The sequence below is a fragment of the Entelurus aequoreus genome, linkage group LG11 (genome assembly GCF_033978785.1).
Source record: "Entelurus aequoreus isolate RoL-2023_Sb linkage group LG11, RoL_Eaeq_v1.1, whole genome shotgun sequence".
NCBI lineage: Eukaryota > Metazoa > Chordata > Actinopteri > Syngnathiformes > Syngnathidae > Entelurus > Entelurus aequoreus.
Window position 1 is genome coordinate 61,224,086 of NC_084741.1, and position 25,134 is coordinate 61,249,219.

The following is a 25,134-nucleotide window of genomic DNA, read 5'->3' on the forward strand; positions in this document are numbered from 1 at the left end:
GGGTCGATAACAAATTTTGCTCGACCTACAAATTACTGCAGATAAACTATATTGTTGTCAAAATTATTTTGAGATCAAATGATAAAATCATAATACATTACAATTTCAAATATACCCTTTCAAATGCAACAAACTGGTATTTCCTGTATGTTTTAACATTGTATTTTGGAATGTAAACTTTTCAATACCCAATTTAAATAAAACAAACAAATACTTAAATTAATGTTCGCAAAAAATGTATTTTGTTATTGAATATACATGTGGGTAGCATCGATCGTTTTTCTTTTGTCAACCAGTACGTGTTAATAATCCTGCTCTGCATACATTATGTTGGGAAAGTGGTTTCATGGCAGTAGTGTTGATGAGCTCAGACACAAGTCTTTTGAATTATGCTTGATCGATTCTAAATTGCGTTGCTGTCCATACCAGCTGATCTATATAAAGACATTAAAATGCACAATACACTGAGAAAACGCATGCACATGCTTGCACCGTAGTACTTTAAAACGATTTGCACACATCTGGATTTAAAATAAAAAGAAACAAACATATTCATACCACTCAAGGATTGGCCAGGGTCGATAACAAATGTTGCTCGACCTACAAATTACTGCAGATAAACTATATTGTTGTCAAAATTATTTTGAGATCATAATACATTAAACTTTCAAATATACCCTTTCAAATGCAACAAACTGGTATTTCCTGTATGTTTTAACACTGTATTTTGGAATTTAAACTTTTAAATAACCAAGTTAAATAAAACAAACAAATACTTAAAATAATGTTAACAAAAATGTTATTTTGTTTTTATTGAACGTACATGTGGGTAGCATCGATTGTTTTTCTTTGGTCAACCAGTACGTGTTAATAATCCTGCTCTGCATACATTATGTTGGGAAAGTGGTTTCATGGCAGTAGTGTTGATGAGCTCAGACACAAGTCTTTTGAATTATGCTTGATTGATACTAAATTGCCAACACAGATAGACAGAATGCAGCTGAGATAGGCTCCAGCACCACCCGCTACCCCAAAAGGGACAAGCGGTAGAAAAATGGATGGATACTAAATTGCGTTGCTGTCCAGACCAGATAATATATATAAATACGTTTAACTGCACAATACACTGAGAAACCGCATGCACATGCTTAGACCGTAGTACTTTAAAACGATTTGCACACATCTGGATTTAAAATAGAGAGAAACAAACATATTCATAACACTCAAGGATTGGCCAGGGTGATAACAAATTTTGCTCGACCTACAAATTACTGCCGATAAACTATGTTGTTGTCAACATTATTTTGAGATCAAATGATGAAATCATAATACATTAAACTTTCAAATATACCATTTCAAATGCAACAAACTGGTATTTCCTGTATGTTTTATCACTGTATTTTGGAATGTAAACTTTTAAATAGCTAAGTTAAATAAAACTAACAAATACTTAAAATAATGTTGGCAAAAATGTATTTTGTTGTTATTGAGTGTACATGTGGGTAGCATCGATCGTTTTTCTTTGTCAAGTAGTACGTGTTAAGCCTACTCTGCATACATTATGTCGGGAAAGTGGTTTCATGGCAGTAGTGTTGATGAGCTCAGACACAAGTCTTTTGAATTATGCTTGATTGATACTAAATTGCCAACACAGATAGACAGTATGCAGCTGAAATAGGCTCCAGCACCCCCCGCAACCCCAAAAGGGACAAGCGGTAGAAAATGGATGGATGGATACTAAATTGCGTTGCTGTCCAGACCAGCTGATATATATAAATACGTTAAAATGCACAATACACTGAGAAATCGCATTCACATGCTTGCACCGTAGTACTTTAAAACGATTTGCACACATCTGGATTTAAAATAGAAAGAAACAAACATATTCGTATCACTCAAGGATTGGCCAGGGTCGATCACAAATTTTGCTCGACCTACAAATTACTGCCGATAAACTATGTTGTTGTCAACATTATTTTGAGATCAAATGATGAAATCATAATACATTAAACTTTCAAATATACCATTTCAAATGCAACAAACTGGTATTTCCTCTATGTTTTAACATTGTATTTGGAACGTAAACTTTTAAATAGCCATATAATTTTTGCCAATAATGTTTGCAAAAATGTTTTTGTTGTTGTTATTGAACGTACATGTGGGTAGCATCGATCGTTTTTCTTTTGTCAACCAGTACGTGTTAATAATCCTGCTCTGCATACATTATGTTGGGAAAGTGGTTTCATGGCAGTAGTGTTGATGAGCTCAGACACAAGTCTTTTGAATTTTGCTTGATTGATACTAAATTGCCAACACAGATAGACAGAATGCAGCCCCGCGTCCCCAAAAGGGACAAGCGGTAGAAAATGGATGGATGGATAGATACTAAATTGCGTTGCTGTCCAGACCAGATAATATACATAAATACGTTTAACTGCACAATACACTGAGAAACCACATGCACACGCTTGCACCGTAGTACGTTAGGACGATTTGGACACATCTGGATTTAAAATAGAAAGAAACAAACATATTCATACCACTCAATGATTGGCCAGAGTCGATAACAAATTTTGCTCGACCTACAAATTATTGCAGATAAACTATATTGTTGTCAACATTATTTTGAGATCAAATGATGAAATCATAATACATTACAATTTCAAGTATACCCTTTCAAATGCAACAAACTGGTATTTTGTCTGTTTTAACATTATATTTGGAATGTGAACTTTTAAATACCCAAGTTAAATAAAACAAACAAATACTTAAAATAATGTTCGCAAAAAATTTATTTTGTTATTGAATATACATGTGGGTACCATCGATCGTTTTTCTTTTGTCAACTAGTACATGTTAATCCTGCTCTGCATACATTATGTTGGGAAAGTGGTTTCATGGCAGTAGTGTTGATGATCTCAGACACAAGTCTTTTGAATTATGCTTAATTGATACTAAATTGCCAACACAGATAGACAGAATGCAGCTGAGATAGGCTCCAGCACCCCCTGCGACCCCAAAAGGGACAAGCGGTAGAAAATGGATGGATGGATACTAAATTACGTTGCTGTCCAGACCAGATAATATATATAAATACGTTTAACTGCACAATACACTGAGAAACCGCATGCACATGCTTGCACCGTAGTACTTTCTGACGATTTGGACACATCTGAATTTAAAATAGAAAGAAACAAACATATTCATATCACTCAATGATTGGCCAGGGTCAATAACAAATTTTGCTCGACCTACAAATTACTGCCGATAAACTATTTTGTTGTCAAATTTATTTTGAGATCAAATGATGAAATCATAATACATTACAATTTCAAATATACCATTTCAAATGCAACAAACTGGTATTTCTTGTATGTTTTAACATTGTACTTGAAATGTAAACTTTTAAATACCCAAGTTAAATAAAACAAACAAATACTTAAAATAATGTTGGCAAAAATTTTATTTTGTTGTTGAGTGTACATGTGGGTACCATCAATTGTTTTTCTTTGTCAAGTAGTATGTGTTAAGCCTACTCTGCATACATTATGTTGGGAAAGTGATTTCATGGCAGTAGTGTTGATGAGCTCAGACACAAGTCTTTTGAATTATGCTTGATCGATACTAAATTGTTTTGACATTGTTTTTCGTTGCCGTCCTTTCCAGACCAGCTCATTTATATAAATACGTTTAACTGCACAATACACTGAGAAACCGCATGTACATGCTTGCACCATAGTACTTCAGGACGAATTGGACACATCTGGACTTAGAATAGAAAGAAACAAACATATTCATATCACTCAATGATTGGCCAGGGTCGATAACAAATTTTGCTCGACCTACAAATTACTGCCGATAAACTATGTTGTTGTCAACATTTTTTTGAGATAAAATTAACCACTGTTGAAATCATAATGCATTAAAATTTCAAATATACCCTTTCAAATGCAACAAACTTGTATTTCCTGTATGTTTTAACATTGTATTTGAAATGTAAACTTTTAAATACCCAAGTTAATTAAAACAAACAAATACTTGAAATAATGTTGGCAAAAATTTGCACTTCAATAAAAATCACAACAAAAAGCTATAAGGTAGTTTCTTTCTTTGTTAAGCAGGGGGTGAGGGACCCTCAAATGCACACAACCAAAACAATAATTAAAATGGCTAAATAAAGTGGCATTACCTGTGGTAATGCCACTTTTTTCTTACAGAAATTAGTCCATTTTATTTATTTATTTAGGATAACTACAATTTATTTACCTTCTAATTAAAGTACCATTGTTAACAATTGTACAGTAATGAGAAATAAACGTTTATATAATTTAAAATGGTGTCCTGCATTCTTACTATCCATTATGATTACATTACATTATAAACACTTTATAGTTTTTATCGATTATTTCTTCAGTTTAATAGCATGAGGTTGACAAAAGCTCTAGTGTGTCTGCATGAAGCCAAATATCATTGCATATTGTTATAATGTGTGGCACCTTGAGACAAAAATATGTTGACTGACAGTCTATAAGTGACATGTCTCCCTTCACTTGTTATTTTGACAGTTTTTTGCATTCATATGTATAAAATATAACAATTGTAAATCGAAACGCAATTGCAGTTTTGGAGAAAAATCGCAATTCGGCTTTTTCTCAAAATTGTGCACTCCTAGCTGTTATTATACCGCTTTTGTGCGTGTAGTACAGGGGTCGGGAACCTTTTTGGCTGAGAGAGCCATGAAAGCCAAATATTTTAAAACATATTTCCGTGAGAGCCATATAATATTTTTTAACACTGAATACAACTAAATGCGGGCAGCACGGTGGAAGAGGGGTTAGTGCATATGCCTCACAATACAAAGGTCTGGGGTTTGATCCTGCGCTCGGGATCTTTCTGTGTGGAGTTTGCATGTTCTCCCCGTGACTGCGTGGGTTCCCTCCGGGTACTCCGGCTTCCTCCCACCCCCAAAGACATGCACCTGGGGATAGGTTGATTGGCAACACTAAATTGGCCCTATTGTGAGAATGTGAGTGTGAATGTTGTCTGTCTGTGTTAGACCTGTGATGAGGTGGGGACTTGTCCAGAGTGTACCCCGCCTACCGCCCGACTGCAGCTGAGATAGGTTCCAGCGACCCCCCGCGACCCCAGAAAGGGACAAGCGGTAGAAAATGGATGGATGGATGGATGGATGGACAACTAAATACGTGCATTTTTTAAGTAACACCAACATTTTTAGAGTATAATAAGTCTCTATAATTATTTTTAATAACATTGTTATTTCTTGAACAGGTGCGGTAGAAAACGGATGGATGGATTAAAATGCATGAGAATGTTTTATATTTTGAACGTTATTTTTAACATCGTGATTACCAGCGGAATTATTCATTACTTATCGTGTTAAGCAATGTCAGCTAAGATTTATCTGAGAGCCAGATGCAGTCATCAAAAGAGCCACATCTGGCTCTAGAGCCATAGGTTCCCTACCCCTGGTGTAGTACAACCACCCGCAGTTGTTGAAACCGATGCAAAAGAGTGACGGCTCTTGCAGCTCGTAACAATGCATGCATATGGTGCTTATCAAGGCTGAAAAACTTGCAGAGTTCATTTTCATTGATTGTTTGGTTAATTGACTTATCAAATATAGGCCCAGGCCTACTCAATGAGATGTTCTATTCTGCAGACAACAGGGTGGAGATGTCTGACTGCTTTTAGACTGACATTGAGTTTAAGAGCTAACTATAGACTCCACACAACAAAGCTCTTGGGTGATACTAACCCAACGATTTGTTCAAATTGGACTGACATGAACTAGCACGTTTTAATAATGTTAATAGACTTTTTCCCCTGCCACCCATGACATTATTTTCTCAGAGGGGTTATGGCTGTTAAATGTGTTTCACTTCATGCTTAAATCACCATGTGCTGCCAAACCCATGTGCTGTTGTGGAAGCAAACACAGCAAGTAAAAAGGCAGATATTGACCGTTACATTTACCCCATGGAGCAGTTGGATGAATATACTATTGCATATTGATTGTCTAGTTGACCACCGGAATTTTATTATGTAATGCTTGCACAGTAGGGAATCAAAATAGGAAGAGGAATTAAAGTATAGGTTATATACAGAAAATACATAAGGTTTCTTGGACTATTTGGTTAAAAAAAAATGTATCATCGGGGTTAAACATTTTAGAGTACTAGATTGTGCCAGTCCGCTGTATGAATCTGAATTCATTTCAAATAGGTATGTAACGATAAATGGTATAATGATAAACCACGGTAAAGCTTCCCACGGTTGGTATTACCGTTTTAAATTAAAAATGGTCGTAAAACCGTGATCGATAACACTTTGAGAAACTCACGGACTGGTGACACAGCAAATTTACCGGAGAAGCAAGCTAGTGCCAGCTAGCTTAAATGCTAACATGAGTACAAGACACATTAACCTCTTTTGTCGTTGAAAACGACATGCCCCAATCTAAACTTGAATGAACTTACTGTTTGAGCAACTAAGATATTCAATGGTGCACACTTTTTTAGACAGAGATTAGTCGATACTCGAAGAAATATGACAATAGGAAGTGAATTTGTTTGACGCCACATACACTGGACGTGACGCACCCATCACACGTTATTGTCATTATCATTAAAAAAACGCAAACTCTTACAAATTAAAACGAAAAAAGATCAACATATTTAAACACTGAAATAAAAATGATATGGCTTTACTTTTACTTTTTGAGCACATTTAACAACAATACCATGATAATAATAATAACCATGATAATTTTGTAGACAATAAATAACCTTTGTATGACATTTTCATATTGTTACATCCCTAGTTTCCAATATTACTGTCTTATTTTGGTAATGAAAATAATTTTTATGCATAACTTAATTTTGTACACCTTTTATGTTCTTGATAGTTTGTCTGTGTTGCTCTCAGGCATGTAGTGAGTCATCTGTGCACACCATTAATCGACATTGAGGTTTTAATTACTGCAATAACCAAACCACAAGTGGCTGAGGTTTTCTATGTTTTCCTCACCTTCGTCTTCGAATCAGAATTGTCGAGCCTCGTGTTGACCCTCGTATCATGTCAAAAGTGTTTACAGAAATTGCAAGTTTGTCTGCGCTGCGGCCGATGCAGTCAGTGTGTTTTATAAATAACACCATATGCGTTGTATTACTGTGCAGCATTGTTGTGAAGGATCTACAAAAAGTGTTCACAGTGACAGTGTAAAATTGCTGAAGAATTTCTTTGGTGACAGCAGTATGAGGCCTGTCAACTTAGTTTGAAACAGGTGGATGAGGCTACGACAAGCAGCCAAGGACGGTGTAAAAAATATTTTCGAATGTAGATTGCATGCTGCTGTGTTGCAACTTGAGACAAGAATATGTTGACTGACAGTAACATGATTTCTTTCACTGATGAAATTAGCTGTTTTATGTATTTAAATGAATGAAATGTAAAAAATCACGAATTGAATCGCTATTGTAAATTTTGGCAAAGAAATGTGCAATAAGTTTTTTTCACTGTCCATCAATCCCCATGAGGGACCAACACGCTCCTTGTTACTATGTTATTCACAGGCGAAGAAGATCAAGCCGATTGGGGGACTGTTTACATCTATAAGCGTACAAATAAAAAATATAGAAGTTGAAATAAGTCAATATTTTTTAATGTGATTTAAAATCAATCTTACCACTTTAATAGGTTTCAGAATGTTCTCAAAAGAAGACATTTTAAATATGTCACATGATGCGAGCACATTCCCGAGTAAAGAAACCTATAAACAACCCTTGTTTGACAGCAAAACACTTTTGCATACACAATGGAATGAATACGGAGTATAAATGGTATGTGTATGTTAGTCAGTGTGTAGACAACAATAATAAATAACAGTATAAAACATTAATACAAAACTTCCACAACATTGTTATACATACTTCATTTAATCATTTTAGAATATACAAGATATTTTGTTACAAAAAATTTACCGATTTTTCAGGGTGAAGGATGCCGATAACCGATATTTGGAGCTAATATTAATTTACAGTAAAAGTAACATACCGGCGTCTAAATTTAGAATACTATTATTCCAAACTCCAACACTTAGCTTTGTTTGAATGCCTAAAGAATGTTTATTTAAAAACAAGTAAATAAAAACAAACTAAAACTAAAAGTGCCATGAGTTAATAATAAATAGCTCCCTGAAGTTTTGTACCCCTGAAATTTGTGTATCCCTGCCATACAAACAAGCTGAAATAATATGTATCCCTTAATAACGTCACCTGTGATTGACAAAATGATTCTAAATTCACAAGTTTTGACATTGGCAGATTATTAGCAGGCTGATCACCTAGCAATATTACACTTTGTTACAAAAAAAAGTTCCTAAGACTTTGTCATGCTGCGATATAAAGTACAAAACGTAATGTACAGATCATCAAAAGCATTATTTAGGTAGAAATATCATAGGTTACATTATTAACATCTTTATCAAGGTATGATCGTAACAATCAACACTCGAGTTTTGTATTATTACGGGTGTAATGATTCGTTTTAATGATTTGATTCCATTATTTGTGGTTGCCAATACGATTCAGGAACAATTTTTTTTAGAACGTTCGATTCGAAATAATTCAGTCATTTGAAATCGATTCAGTAACTTTTTAGCAAAACAAATCAAGCAGTGTGACTGTTGGCCAATGCATTCACATCTTATTTGAATGAAGTGCAACCAACACTTTAGGTTTAATTAACAAGAGAAAACCTTTTCTGCTTCAATTTTCAAATTCAAGAAATGTTCATCCATCCATCTTCTACCGCATGTCCGTCTTGAGGTCGTGGGGGGTGCTTGAGCCTATCCCAGCTGCATTCGTGGGGTACAGCCTGGACAAGTCGCCAGCTCATCGCAGGGCCAACATAGATAATAAAACTACATTAACAAACGTTTTAATCGTAGATTTACCTGCTAAATAAAGTTCTCTGACCCAGCTATACAGAATCTGATGACGGACAGGGTCCCAGGTGTGCGGGAAGCAAGTATGCCGCCTCATCTCTGTTGATGGTGTTGGCCCCTTGCTTCCTAATTTCCATAACCCTTGATCCATCTCTTGTATTTTTGTTTCTAATGAAACAACCTTTCACGTTGTTGTGTTCCAAAAGTTGGTGCTTCGCCGTAACTTCCTCCGCTGTCACATCCGTTTTGTCGGTCATGTCTTTGTGGCTTAAAGTTGTGTTGCGGCTTTAAAACATTGTCATTTCCTACTTGTTGTGGCTTTTGCAATCACAGGGCTGTACGCTTAGCTTTTTGACTAGTAGCACCGGTGCTACTAAATGAAAACAAATAAGTAACATTTAATTTTTATTTTTTTTAGCAATAGGAAATGTCTTAAATATCACAATTTCTTTATTAACACTCAAACATATAAACACAATGCCATTATCAATCGTTACACCCCTAATTGTTATGCATTATTAAGCAGCCTACGCACAAACCCACAGACACACACATACACTGTAGCAGCATATACAAAATATTTAAGGAATGCAAATCCAGCACGACAACTCTGCTTTGCTGTTTTGCAGCTTCTCAACTATTATCACTCCTCTTCGTGTGTCCCTGCAATGAAAGTAGACTATGAGTTCAGTTTGAGTTCTTTAATCTTTCTCTCACCCATACAAACATGTTTATACTTTAACGGACTGTTTCCATATCGATTATTTGTGTAGCTTTGTTTCAAGTGATTCGCAGACGCTTCTTGAGGTGCTACGAGCTAACCTATGTCATTAAGTTTTTACATTACTCTGCTCGTAGTAACGTTACTGGTAGTTGTGACATGTAGAGGACTGGGATGTTTATTACAATTTTGGGAGAGTTTTTCTGTTTTCATGTTTTTTCAACACATCCATATACAGTAGTCTGCAAAAGACCTCGGCTTCTGATTGGCTCTGCCTCTTACCGGTGAGTGGTTTGAGTAACCAATCAGATGGAGCTGTGGGCAATTTAAAGTGTTTTGTCAAGAGGATTATTTGTGATATGTACATTTTCAGAATGTGCTTGTTCTATTTAGGGCCAAAGTAAAACAAAGGAAACAATCTGAAGTTGTTGTAGTTGTATTGTGAAGTTATTATGCCATGATTTTACCAGTTCGGCCCACGTGAGAATAGATTTTCCTCCATGCGGCCCCTGAGCTGAAATGAGTTTTAAAATCCCTGCTCTAGACACTTAAAATATTCTCAACAAAGTACATTGTACAATAAGCAGCAACAATTGAAAATATGGCAAAACGATACTGATTAATAATAGATTTGTTTTTAATGCATGTATACATTTTTTGAGTTTTTTAATTTTTTTAAAGAAAATCATTATAGCAAATTATGTGACGTCATGGTGACCACTAACCCTGACACATATAATGTACATTCGAGTGTGTGTGTGTGTGTGTGTCCACTGCCATAGATGGTGCCCTGTCTTTGTTGACCTATTTATTGAAATAGGCAAACTAGCAAAAAGCAGACAGCTTCAGTGTCAAACAGCTGGGCAGGATTACAGCTTTTTATTTCATATGAAATGCATCCTGTGTGTGATGCAATGCATGTTCTTATTGGTCTACTTGCTTTATGTACTGTACTACATTAAAATCTCACTGGAAATAAGTATATGTGCATGCACAGTTCATCTTCTTTATCCATTCTGCTCTCATTTCATTTACCGGTATACATAATTCTGTCACTCTACTTTAAGCCATAAGAAACATGTATTAATATCAGTGATATTTGTAGGCTTGGTCAAAAGTGACAAAGGTACTTTCCAGAGCCAAACATTCATCATACCTGATTTTATTGATTGATTTAGTTAGTTTGTTCAGGTTGTCACATCCTAAACAGTTTCCCCACTGTTCTGCATCACCAATGCAAAATTTACCAAATAAGAGCAATATTGTTAATATAAGCGCTAACGCAGACAGCTTATTTTAGCGAAGCATTGATGGCAGTGAGCAACTGCTAGTTCACGCTGCTATTGTTGACACACTGAGCCTGTGGCTGCTTCTGCTTCATCTCATACTTGCTAAAAGTTAATTCTAGATAATATATCATGCATCTCTCACTTGGCCATGGACCGAGAGGCAAAAAAGACACACTAGTTGCAGCCTTTCGTGAGGCTTATTATTCTTCATGTAAACGCGATTATGTGAGCGTCCTGTCAGACGGCATCCCAGCAAGAGTGGAAATTGTACAGTAAGTGTTTGTTGGGGAGGGGATGCCTGGTTTCTAACTCTACGTCACGGATCACGTGACTGGCTTGCTCATTATCTTTAAAAATGGCTCGAGAATCTCTGAGATTGATACTATTTTGGTCATATCTATTTATTCGCAAACTTTGTAAGTATTTTGGTTTCATAAATCACAAATATCTGATAATAGCTTCAATATAGAGGCAACTTGTTTTTCCATTCTACGGGTACTTTGAATAAATCTTCAATTGTGACAGTACAAACCAATATTTAAAACAATAAAAGTTTATCCATTAAAACAGATAAAATACGAAGACAACGGTGAAGCATAAAAAAGACAAAACATGCAAAATAGTGTGTTTTTTTAACAGTGTATTTTAGTTATTTAAACAAAAAACTTGGTCTCAGATTTCAGCGTGTATAAGTATTGGTTGAGCATATTCAACAATACCTGGATAATAAACGTGATAGTTTTGGTCACAACCATATGAAATTTTCATATCATTAATCCCTCGGACTTTATGAATTAAATTTCAATCTAGTTGTGAAATTGGCCACGTTACCGAACTCTAGTTTTCAACCACACTAAACATTACTTGAAACAAACATCCCAAATTTGGGCTTACTAAATACACTTTGTCTGTGGGATGTACATTCAGCTATTTTTATCTCTTTTTAAATCTAAAATGACACTGCTAAACACAGCAACACAGCTGTTGGTTAGATGTGGTGAATTCAGATCAGATGACTGCATTTGTTCAGTTCAGCATTGGGCAGTACAAGGTGGCAGTTTGGCAGCAACTGTTTAGTGTTGTAATGTCATCACTGTTCTTAATGGTAAGCCTACTGTAACCGTTGATCTACACAGAATGCACAACGCTAGCGATATATAGCCTCCACGGAACGGCACTGCTATCTGCCGTTAGGCAATCCCTACCACTGCTCTGTTGCGGCTGCGCCGTGCATTGAGATAGTGCGGACTTCAATGAGATATCGCAAATCCGCGAATCATGTGATAAAGTAAACACTGCGGAATGTCTCCAGCTTTGCCGGCCATCAATAACCACAGGCAGGCGCGTCTGTGGCGGCATTAAATTGACTTGACCCGGGGAAAAGATGACACAAACACATTTAATTTTACTTTTACAAACCACTCCCCTGCTTCCCCTGCCCCTGTATCAGCTGGTATTTAATACAGGCCCCCATATAGCTTCCCGGGATATGCCTGTACATCCATTAGTGTCAACAAGGGGAAATCACATCTGAAAACCTTTAAAAAGTTGACTTAATGTCCGTCCCCTCCCATTCGGAAGTTTCAAAGTGTTAAACACGATCCGTCTTGAAGACGGACAATTCTTTCCTGAATATAAACCGAATAATTTACTTTGTGTTTCAGCATGACTTCCTATCCAACACGAGCATTTTTTTAGCTAAATTGAGCCGCCGTGTTGGGGCGACCGGCAATAATAGAAGCCCTGTATATACTTAGCGCAGGGATGCGGAACGTCACCGCCATGTTGGTGCCATTTCTTGGCGGTGACGTTAAGCAGCCGTTTTGCATTCTGTAGAATTCAGGGGTAAGTCTTTTTGTCGTAGCAGTTACAGCTGGCAATTCAGTTTTGATTAATGACAAAGTTGTTGGTTTTTTTTGTTCGATTAAACTTCTTGATTTTTAAAAAATATTTACCATAAATAGTTTTTGCATAAAGCAGGTTTGAACAATTATGCATGGTTGTTGCTTTTTTTGTGGTAAATGATCTAAAAGAATAACGCAAGTTTTCCAGAATGTCCTCTACAGTACTTAAACAGTAGACATATTAAACCACATTAAAATATAACCTGAATGCCTAACAGTGTAAACCTTGGCCCAGCAAGCAACAAGTGAGGTCTCTCATCCTCGACACTCAATGCCAAAAATATAACGTGTTTAATTTTGTCACATACTTACTTGCTTTCACGCATCAGGGTTTCCCTCAGCTTACCAATATACTTGTGTCGTGCGTGGCTATGGGTGTGGCGCCATTGTCTAATTTGCATACTCGACAATGATGCAATTTTGTAACAATGTACCACAGGCCATATACCAGTGTCAGCTGCTGGTCTTTTTACGTAACGGAAGCTCATTCTCAGCTACTCTCCAGACACGAGTACAGTCTCCATTAACAAATAAAATATATAAAGAAGCTAGATTTTACAAAGAAAACGTCACTTACAGGATTGTGTAATTATTTTTATTAATGCGACACAACGAAATTCAAGCTGAAAAATGCTTTGGCAGTGGTTTATATTTCAAGATCGCTGATTCACTCATTTTGCTGTTAATCAAAAAGGGTTTCAGCCTCAAACAGATCATCTAATCATCATGCGGAAGCCCGGCGTCTAGGTCAGCCGAGGGCAAGCCCATTCACTTCCAGAGACGCTCGTTGTCTGTGGGTAGGAAAAAAATGTGCATTTATCCAATGACTGTTTAGTTTGATTGCAGTGAAACAACCCACTCTATGCTCCCCCATTGAGTAAATGGATGCTCTGCTTCAACATTGCTTAATGCACTGTGACGCTACCACAATGATTGATAAAAAAAGTTGCGTCAGCTGATTATGAACAAAAGTTGGAACGCATTCTAGCCAATGTTCTCCCTAATTTTTCATGTGTCCGAGCAAACGCACAAACTTTTTGAGCATTTCTTAGACCACATGTGGGCAACATTAGCGTCACACCGGTTCCAAAGCTGATACAAGTTAAATGTTTTAATATATCAATCAAAGAACAGCAGAGATTTCCAGTATATTATTTTTCTAATATAAATAATTTGGCTCACTGACAGTGAAAATAAAAACAATTGTGTTTGCATGTCTGGGTGGGGGTTCTACTTTGGAGGGATTTGAGACATGTCCGTACCCCTTTCAAAAATTACATTTTGTACACATTAAAACTTTAAACATTTTGCACAATAGGATGTAAGCATGAGATACAGTGTACAAATTGTGTCTAAAATATATCATTATAAGCCAGATATTTATTTAAGTTGTCAAGTCTGCTTATTGGTTTGCCCGAGCTCATTTTGGAGTTCCTGTATACCAGGCAGGTACAACAGATTGCCAATTTAACTACTGCAAAAATCTCTCACCCTCTTTATGGGGAGTTCCATCTCCTCCTGTCTGGTTGGAGGCTTAGGCTTCCAAGATCATAAATAAACATTGAAGATGCAAAACATCTCAGTATAGGAACAGCTTTATTCCAACCGCAACTATTCTTTTAAGAAAATTATAGCTATATTGCACATATATATTTATTTTTATTTATTTATTCATTCTTGGTAATATCATCTTATTGTCTTTTATTAACTTTACATTGACTCTTTTTTTTGTTCGTGTGACTTTTCTTCTTTTCCTGGTCCCAGACAACATGTTGAGTACTTTGTCGTGTTGTGATTTGTTTTGTATTAATACTTTTGTTTATTTTAATGTATTTGCAACTGTCAGTCTCCATTTTACACTGCCAAACAAATCTACCTTTGGGTACAAATAAAGTCACATTGAACCTTACTGAGTTTTTTTTAGCATGTATGTAATCGTGTAAGAACATTTCAATATTAATACCCATAAATTAACATTCTTAATACATGACACTAAAATCAGCACACTTGATTTAGGACTGTGTGTACTTGTAGTTTGTTCAGCAAAATGAATAGCTAGCATGCTGTTAATTGCATTGATTGGCTGCATGTGAACCGCATGATAGTATAACAACCTGGCAGTTGCAGTTTGTGTGGTGGTAGAGTTGTCCGATTGTTTTTGTGGCGTTGAACACATCACTGGCTGTGTGTGCGTCTTTTGGCGCAAATGAAAGAGGGAGAGCAGCTGCTGTCATTACGACATATAGATTGTTTGTTTTGATGTGATTATGGCAGAAAGGACCAGTTGTACTGGATGTAGTCTTGTGGCTGATTTTTTTGGTGTGGTTACAGACAAAAATAATCAGTGTTGCTCAATAAAATGATTGTTGATGCAGACCACATTCTTCTCTTCCTCAGCAGACGTCACTGTTTTAACCTTTTGTGATCAATTGTTGTCAGCTGTCACTCATATAGAGTTTCATTGCAAAATGGTACATGATAAATTGTGTTTATTTTGTTTAGAGTTTAGGTTGGATTTTGGATTTTGTGCGCTGCATAGATTTTTTGTGCGCAGAGGACACGGGAGCAGTGTGCAACTGCCACATTAGAGGAAATATTGATTCTAGCACATATTTAGTCAATGAAATGTAATGAGCGAGATTCTTGAGCGAGAACAGAAATCCGCTGTGCAAGTTCAGTGAGTGTGTATAGCTTGTGCAAAACCTTGGAAAAAGCGTATTCCATTGTTTGCAACACTTTGTTTTCTTGATGATGCCAGTGGTGTTAAAAGTGTGGCCCAGGGGCCATTTGTGGAACGTGGCCCTTGGCACAATGTACAAATAAATGGAAAAATAGATTTAAAAGACATCATGAGAAAAAATTAAAATGACACTAATAAAGAATAAAAACACATTTGTCCTAAAATACATGTGTAGTGTTTCTTAATCATTTGTATTGTCTTAAGTTATTTTATTTCAAATTACGTCTCATTAAAGGATGTCACAACAGCTTTTCTAACACCATTTTCTGCCCAGATTTTGAAACCGCCGTCATCTCTTCCTGCCAAAGTTTGGGTTTTCTTACAGGGGGTTGTAAATTGTGAAATTTGAGGAGTGTCTTTATTATTACATCAACCAATATGTTCTTTTTTTTCAGGGCCGATACCGATTATTAGTAGTCAAGGAGGCCGATAACTGATATTTGAAGGCGATATTTTATTTACAGTAAAAGTTATTTAAACATGAATAGTATATTCAGTAAACAGCTGGACAAGACTAAGTTGTTTTAACATTATTTTAAGGAAAAGTCGGACCAGTAGCGTCATAATGTTTAATGTGGCGCTAATGTTGTGGTTAATTTAGCACCAAACAACATCAGGGAATTTCACAAACACCTTTATTACATAAAATATGTCAAATCTCCTGGGATAATTATAACGTGATTTGTCTACGTCACAACAATTTGCCATTTACTCAATTGTGTACAATTGTTTTTTTTTAGCAGGTTATGGATTTATTACATTGTAAGGTTTTCCTTGTGAGAGACCATGAAATACTGGTTGGTTCATTGGTAAACGTTTATTTCAAACATGTATACAGTTTCAATATGATACAGCACATATTTTACATATGTTAATTTTTATTTACAATATATCCAAAAAGGAGTAGGAAGAAGCTAATATTTTATAATCTTAGTCCTTTTCCATTTCATAGCAATTACTCATGCATATGTTCAGCTAAGTGGCCTTGTGGTTGGAGTGTCCGTCCTGAGACTGGAAGGGCGTGAGTTCAAACCCCGGCCGAGTCATACCAAAGACTATAAAAATGGGACCCATTGCCTCCTTGCTTGGCACTCAGCATCAAGGGTTGGAATCACCAAATGATTTCCCGAGCGCGGCGCACACTGCTGCTCACTGCAAAAATTAAATCTTTGCTGATAATCGGTCTGGCCAATAATTGGTAGATCCCTATTTATTATGCTGATAAGCTTCTTACCAGACATTCTCTTGCGTATTTTCAATTGCTCCTTAACCAAGATAAAATGTGTTTGGGTGCAATGACTGATTAAACAAACACGTGAAATCTTCTTCAGAAACATGCAAGCTTCTAGGACTGGATTAATATTCATCAGCTGCAAACCAATTTTGTGCTGGTCATTGTAGTTGCTGAACATTTTGATCATATTATCTTATCATTTTTTGACAGGCTACGTGAAGTGTCTGAGAAACTAAACAAATATAGTTTCAATAGGTGAGTCTGTCAATCTTTTAATTTAATATGGATATAGTTGATGAATAGCTTTAAACTATTGATAACGTCCCGAAATAACCGTCAGTTGTTTTTGTGCGTTGTTGCAGTCATCCACATCTTAGCTTGTTGGAGCAGGCCACCCTGAAACAGTGTGTTGTTGGGCCTAACCATGCTGGATTTCTTCTTGAGGTAAGGCTTCCTTACATTGCAATTTTAATGTGTATTGCATAAAATCATCTATATTGCTGTTTTGGCTTCATCAAATCTTTTAAGTCCCTCATATTGCTGTTGTAATTGTAATCATAAGCAATCAAACCACATGTCGCTGCAATAGCTATCTTATGATCCAAAACCAATAGTCTAATGTTGTATCAATAGTGTACTTCAAGACCCAACTTGAGGATACTGCAATTTTTTTAAATTTTTGTCAAATTCGATATATAATGTATATAAATGTGTCTTTTAGGACGGACGTGTGTGTCGAATCAGCTTTGCTGTCCAGCCTGATCGCCTGGAGCTTAGCAAACCGGATAGCAGTGATGGGTAAGGAATTTCCTTTTTGGTTATTGATAAATAGCTTTACAAGGCATCTTCTTTTGAATTTATGAAAGTTCATTCATAAGAAGTACTTCGGGGTTTTTTTGTGTTTTTTTTTTTAGTAAACCTTTGCACCAAAGGTCTTCGAATAGTCAGTTGTACCGAATAATGCTAAGTTGTCATGTCTTGCCACTGTTTTGAGAACTTCATCATAACTTTCTTGTGTCTTTAAACACATTTAGATTTTTGTATGACACCAGACATCCTATAGACTTGCAATACCAACAGTGATTTTCTAATGCTCTATGAATGGTAAAAGGTTTATGGATTATTTTGTTTTTTACATTTAATTTATTTCATACCATGTATCTTTTTGCCTTCACTATGAGCATGCGTTGTTCTGTCATTTTTGTTTTCTTGTTGGCAGCCACAATTTACTGCCATGTATAGCAATGTTTTTTGTTCTTTAAAATGCAACGATTCGGGTTTTAAAACACAACCACCATTTCAAACCGTTTCACAAAACATGTTTATTGATTTATCCAGACGAACATGTGTAAAGTACTAGAGGCACTGTTGAGCTTTGAATTTCCCTCTGCAAGTTTGATATAAAAAATATTGTGTAATTGTTGTATTAGTTTATCGCTTTGCAAAGTTTCTCACAGTATTTATTTGTATGGGGTAAAAAAACGCTTTCTTTGAACTGCTATAAAAGACACAGACATTATATGACTAGAAATCTTGAAATTGGAGAAAGTAGTCTCAGCCACAAAACCCCAAGAACTTACAGAAAGTCTTGGAGGAGGAGCGAATTGCAGCCAATTCAGATTCCCAAGGGTGTTGCCATGCTAGTCTCCAGCAAACCCCTCGATTTAAACTCTATATTATTAAGTGAAAACAAATCCCGAACCAAGGGGTGTAATTTCATTAACACCTGGGTTACTTTTAGTTTCTGAAATGAACAAAAATAGTTCTGGGACACTGATAGGTTGGTAACTCATCTCCCATCTTTTGTTTCCAGTTCAAAGTTGAGCACTGGTTCAGGAACAGGAAGGAGCTCCAGGCCAGGCAGGACCAGTGATCCACCCTGGTTCCTCTCTGGTTCTGACACACTGGGCAGACTAGCAGGCAACACCCTTGGGTAAGTTCTGGCAGAATGGACGGAGACAAGTGGTCCTGTAAAAATGTGTGGACAGTCCCTGTCAGATTTTGTGCCACACCTTATGTATAGAACCCTCCAGTATATTCACCAATAGCCAGTCAGTGTGTTGCTGGTGCATTAAAGGCCTACTGAAATGAATATTTAAACGGGGATAGCAGATCCATTCTATGTGTCATACTTGATCATTTCGCGATATTGCCATATTTTTGCTGAAAGGATTTAGTAGAGAACATCGACGATAAAGTTCGCAACTTTTGGTCGCTGATAAAAAAAGCCTTGCCTGTACCGGAAGTAGCGTGACGTCACAGGTTGAAAGGCTCCTCACATTTCCCCATTGTTTACACCAGCAGCGAGAGCGATTCGAAACGAAAAAGCTACGATTACCCCATTAATTTGAGCCAGGATGAAAGATTCGTGGATGAGGAACGTGAGAGTGAAGGACTAACGTGTAGTGCAGGATGCATCTTTTTTCGCTCTGACCGTAACTTAGGTACAAGCTGGCTCATTGGATTCCACACTCTCTCCTCTCTATTGTGGATCACGGATTTCTATTTTAAACCACCTCGGATACTATATCCTCTTGAAAATGAGAGTCGAGAACGCGAAATGGACATTCACAGTGACTTTTATCCCCACGACAATACATCGGCGAAGCACTTTAGCTACGGAGCTAACGTGATAGCATCGGGCTTAACTGCAGATAGAAACAAAAGAAATAAACCCCTGACTGGAAGGATAGACAGAAAATCAACAATACTATTAAACCATGGACATGTAACTACACGGTTAATGCTTTCCAGCCTGGCAAAACTTAACAATGCTGTTGCTAACGACGCCATTGAAGCTAACTTAGCAACGGGACCTCACAGAGCTATGCTAAAAATATTAGCTATCCACCTACGCCAGCCAGCCCTCATCTGCTCATCAACACCCGTGCTCACCTGCGTTCCAGCGATCGAAGGAGCGACGAAGGACTTCACCCGATCATAGATGCGGTCGGCGGCTAGCGTCGGATAGCGCGTCTGCTATCCAAGTCAAAGTCCTCCTTGTTGTGTTGCTGTAGCCAGCCGCTAATACACCGATCCCACCTAAAGCTTTCTTCTTTGCAGTCTTCATTGTTCATTAAACAAATTGCAAAAGATTCACCAACACAGATGTCCAGAATACTGTGGAATTTTGCGATGAAAACAGACGACTTAATAGCTGGCCACAATGGTGTCCCAATATGTCCGCACAATCCGTGACGTCACGCGCAAACGTCATCATACCGAGACGTTTTCAGCAGAATATTTTGCGGGAAATTTAAAATTGCACTTTACTAATCTAACCCGGCCGTATTGGCATGTGTTGCAATGTTAAGATTTCATCATTGATATATAAACTATCAGACTGCGTGGTCGGTAGTAGTGGGTTTCAGTAGGCCTTTAAGACATGGTATTGCTGAATATATATGCATTGGGACATACTGTAACCCTCACACATTATTTTTCAATCCTTACAGCTAAATCACCTTGTTTCCAGAAGGATTTAAAATTTCAGATTTTCATTTGTTTTGTAAATCGACATACAAGACTCATGTATTTCGAGTATTTTAATGATTGGGTTTTCCTCTTGTATTATAATGTAGCCAAACATCATATAATAGAAATGTCACATCAACTAATTAATTTTCTTTCCAAATTATTTTTGTTAATTTACACAACATATACAAAAACATATATAAACTACCCCTCTACACCCTGAACTCTCCCAACCCTGTTTTCACTCCATGTTCATCTCGCCCTCCAAAGGGGCTGTCGTATCAATTATGATTGTCCAGCATGACATCTTCTGTACCGGTAATTAGGTTTGCTCATGAGAGTATGTGAGTGATGGCATCAAGTTATATTGATAAAAAGCCAAGTAAAAAGGGTAGGAGCATAATGGTCCAATTGCTGTATCTAGAATACTATCATCATTCTCATGACCGTTTAAATGTTTTTTGTGGCTGTTGTGCTTCAGACAATGTTTCAGGCATTTGTATCTGACGTTGGCTACCTCTCTTGTTTTTCTGTTATAGGAGTCGATGGAGCTCTGGTGTAAATGGAGGTAGTGGTGGTGGTGGTGGTGGTGGTGGGGGTGGAGGAGGAGCAGGAGGGGGTGGAGCAGCCGGGGGAACCAGTGGAGGTGGAGGCGGCGGAGGAGGTGGAAGCGGAAGCACTTCGGGCAGGTCATCAACAGCAGCACGTGACTCTCGTCGGCAGACCAGGGTGATCCGTACAGGACGAGATCGGGGATCAGGTCTTCTAGGTAGTCAGCCACAACCAGTTATACCAGCCTCAGTCATACCCGAAGACCTGATATCCCAGGTAAAAGTGATCTGTAGTGACAATTGATACATTAAAAAACAAATGTAAACTCAAATTGGCATACTTAGGTGTATCATGTTATTTATTCTCAGGCCCAAGTAGTACTTCAAGGGAAGTCCAGGAGTGTGATCATTCGGGAACTCCAAAGAACCAACCTGGACGTCAACTTGGCTGTCAACAACCTGCTGAGCAGAGATGATGAAGACGGAGACGATGGAGATGACACAGCCAGCGAGTCCTACCTCCCTGGAGGTATGTCATTAAAATAAAAATGACTTAAAGAGAAAATTAGGACTTAATAATTGTATTGCAGTATTAATATCAATCAAAGGCAATCAACATTTATTTATATAGCCCTTAATCACAAATGTCTCAAAGGGCTGAATACTGAATACAATTGCATGTCTAGGCCATTTGTACAATACTGTATTTAGTCCGTTTGCTTGTCCCGTCACTTCTACACTGCGGTATTCCTGAAATTTCCCTGACTTTGCATTTGAATGACTGACTTTGCAGTCTTATCTAAAGTCAATTTATTTTGTGCAAACTGGCGGCTGCCATTTCTGCCATCTGTTCGAATTGTGCTAAAAGAAGTGTTTTGAACTTGAGCTCGGAGTAGTTCATCCAAACATGCCAAACTTTTGTTGTGAAGTGGGTCCAAACACTGTGCAATTGACTTAGTGCGAGTAGACACACTAATTGACACACTCAAGTATTGTAGCTACTTTTGTTGTCTGAAAGTTATGTTACTCTCCCATTCTTGTTGTGCCTTTTTTCCAAGCAGAGGACCTGATGTCCTTGTTGGATGCAGACATTCATTCAGCCCACCCCAGCGTGATTATCGATGCAGATGCGATGTTCTCGGAGGACATAAGCTACTTTGGATACCCCTCTTTCCGACGCTCCTCACTGTCTCGCCTAGGATCGTCCAGAGGTAACTCACCAAAAAATTGACACGGGATCTGTTAAAATTTCAGTGCTTAGAATGATTTAATCCATTAGCCAAAACAACAACAATAAACAAGTTACCGGTACATTGAAAAATAATTGTAAACTCTTTTGCGTAAGAGGTACTTAGGCAAATTAATGCAAACCCAATCAAATGGCCTGAGCTTCATTGTTTTTCCCTTCAGCCTCCTCTTCTTGGTTTTTAACGAGTATTTGGTGTTGTAGACTATAAATGTTTGGTGTTATATGGTGCATGGCTGTAGTACAAAATATGAGCTCTCTGAGAAAGGCCCGCTATGCCCGCCTGTCTTAAAGGAACTTAAACAACTTTACAAGACAGTCTATCTTAAAAAAAGAAAACAAAAGCTACCCAGTCCAATCTGTGACCAATTGCATGGTTTCTCTGTCCATCCACTTTATTGTTTGGCATTTTACTATATGAGCGCGCAAAATGATTCACCTATTATTAGTATTGTAGATACTCCCAACCAATCCTCAGCACCAAATCTTTTATTTGCAATGCTGTGATTCTAAAGAACCTTATTTCTTTCTCTATGCTTCAAAGTATATTGAAGGGTCTTTCCCAGAGAGTGGCTTACTTCTATCCCACTGGTGTGACCTTATTGCATACCAGTTCTCCTTCTTCCCTTAGAGCGTGACTCGGAGCTGTTGCGTGAGCGTGAGTCTGTATTGAGACTACGTGAGCGCCGGTGGCTGGACGGGGCCTCGTTCGATACAGAACGAGGATCCACCAGCCGGGATGGAGAAACCAGCTTGGACAAGAAGAACATCCCAGTTCAGAGCCCTGTCTCCCTTGGAGAGGAGCTTCAGTGGTGGCCGGACAAGGTATGAGGACCACACGCATCGCTTAATGCATCCGGCCTGCAATGCGCTGTAAAATGGGGGACATCTCTTTATGAAAGTTGTATACGTATATCCATGTGTATGCTAACAATAGCTAAATGTGTTTTTTTCTTCAGGATGGTGTAAAGTTTGTCAGCATTGGGGCAATGTTCTCTGAGTTGGTGGCTGTCAGCTCCAAAGGAGAACTTTATCAATGGAAATGGACTGAAGCTGAACCCTACAGGAATGCCCAGGTTAAATGTTTAATATAATCGAAATAAACATTTGATTGACTTTGTTTGTTTTCAATAAGTCCCACATTCCTCCCCTAACTGCGGGGGAACGATTGCAATACAGTCAGCCACCCTTGAGATGTACAAACAAAATTGTCACTTTTCCTGAATTTATTACAATTATCTGTGCTGATGCTAATGCATTCTGTCTTGTTTTATGCAGTTCTTACATAATTGAAAACTAACTTTTGTCATCTGCCCCTTCAGAATCTTTCCATTCATCATCCACGTGTATCTTTCCTCGGTCTGGCTAATGAGAGGATCACCTTATTGTCTGCCAATAGTATCAGAGCCACAGTGGCAACAGAGACCAACAAGGTATATATCTGTGTATATATTTACCCTCTGGACATAGTAATGTGGGATCTGTCGTAATATTTGGATAGTAATCGGTCACTCTTGTAATGAATAATCTGTGTCTGTCTTCACTTGTATAGGTGGCAACTTGGGTTGACGACACACTAAGCACAGTAGCCTCTAAGCTTGAGCACACTGCCCAAGCTTTCCCTGAACTGCAGGGGGAACGCATGGTGTCCCTCTACTGCTGTGCGCTCTACACTTGCGCACAGTTGGAGAACAGCCTCTACTGGTGGTGAGAAAAATAACTTACACTTAATTATACTCACAATTAACAGCAGGGGTTGCCAACCCATCTATAGCGATCAAACAGTCGATCTTTGGGAGTCTACCGGTCAATTGCGATATTAGGGGGAAAAAGTATTATTGCCATCAGGTGAGTATTATAACCCCTGAACACGCCCGCACGCGTCTGCCTCTCTCTTAAGCCTCTCATCCCGTAGCTCTCGACACCGCGGCCACACACCCCGAGGAAGGTCGCACACTACACCCATGCGTTTCACTAACGCACATTGCATGATATGCTCAAAAATCATCAAGCTGCAACAATGCACTTAGGCTGATTGTTGCAATGCATAGGACATTTTCTAATATCCATCATCAAACAACTCTTTCTTCAACCACGAGTCAATGACCATCATCACTCGCCTGCGACGGTAAGATCCCTGGTCTCTGCCAAAAAGCAAAGCAAGATCTTTTTTATTGTGTCAGAAGAAGACATTTTACTCCGTTTGCAAACATTTTTCTGCAGATATTCCACCAAGAGGGGAAAAATCTTCAACACAAAATATCTTATGTCACTTTAAAATTCACCATCATGAAAATGTATGGCTGCAGTATGAAGCTGCCTGTGCCACTACGCCGAGACCTAGCATTAATAACGGCGTCCGCAGCAAATGTAAAGCCAAAAAATCAATGATAAAGCATTTACCAGTAAGAGGCAAGAATTTGAAAGAATAGACCTTAGGGGTAAATAACATGACGACAAAATGAGTAATTGTTTATGTTTAACTTCATTGTTCATCTGGAGGCACAGGCTTTAGGTACCGGTACTTGCCTTTTATGATTTCTTAGTGGGAAAACTGCACTTTATTATTTGAACCCTGTTTTCTTTGTTCTACAATTGAATGTTGCCGTATTTGGAGAAGGCACTTATTACTGTCGAGTAAGCATATTGTATTGATTTTATTTTTGTCAATCAACAAGAGATGTGACTCGACTTGTTATGGTGTTGTTTCTAACGGCAATGCAGAATATTATTGGTTTAAACTTAGACTTCCTTTTTATTGTCATTCAAATTTTAACTTTGCAGTACAGATAAGAACGAAATTTCGTTACATAAATAGGTTATTGTACAGATAAATATATTGCATTTTTCCACATGCATCCATGTTTATGGGTGTATGTTATATTGTCTTTTTTTATTCCAGCGAGTTAATCCATTTTGGGGGGAGTTGAGGGGACTTAAGTTCTTTTGGCCTCATTTATATATGTTGTGTTGGGCAGATTTTTTTCATTTCATAAAATGATATTCAGAA

General features: G+C 37.6%; 1 protein-coding gene across 4 annotated transcripts in view; it reads left to right on the top strand.

Moving 5' to 3' along the window:
- Positions 1-25,134, top strand: part of ubr5 (ubiquitin protein ligase E3 component n-recognin 5) — a 66,945-nt gene that overhangs the window by 1,127 nt on the left and 40,684 nt on the right. For 2 of the 4 annotated variants that reach the window (XM_062063707.1, XM_062063708.1), the window contains exons 2-12: positions 17,064-17,108; positions 17,216-17,297; positions 17,575-17,651; positions 18,667-18,786; positions 20,867-21,155; positions 21,248-21,407; positions 21,937-22,089; positions 22,738-22,949; positions 23,084-23,200; positions 23,447-23,557; positions 23,677-23,831. In XM_062063707.1, the coding sequence (XP_061919691.1) occupies positions 17,064-17,108; positions 17,216-17,297; positions 17,575-17,651; positions 18,667-18,786; positions 20,867-21,155; positions 21,248-21,407; positions 21,937-22,089; positions 22,738-22,949; positions 23,084-23,200; positions 23,447-23,557; positions 23,677-23,831 (1,521 nt within the window). The remainder of the gene's footprint in view (positions 1-17,063; positions 17,109-17,215; positions 17,298-17,574; positions 17,652-18,666; positions 18,787-20,866; positions 21,156-21,247; positions 21,408-21,936; positions 22,090-22,737; positions 22,950-23,083; positions 23,201-23,446; positions 23,558-23,676; positions 23,832-25,134) is intronic. The other 2 variants (XM_062063710.1, XM_062063709.1) reach the window with 1 other exon arrangement.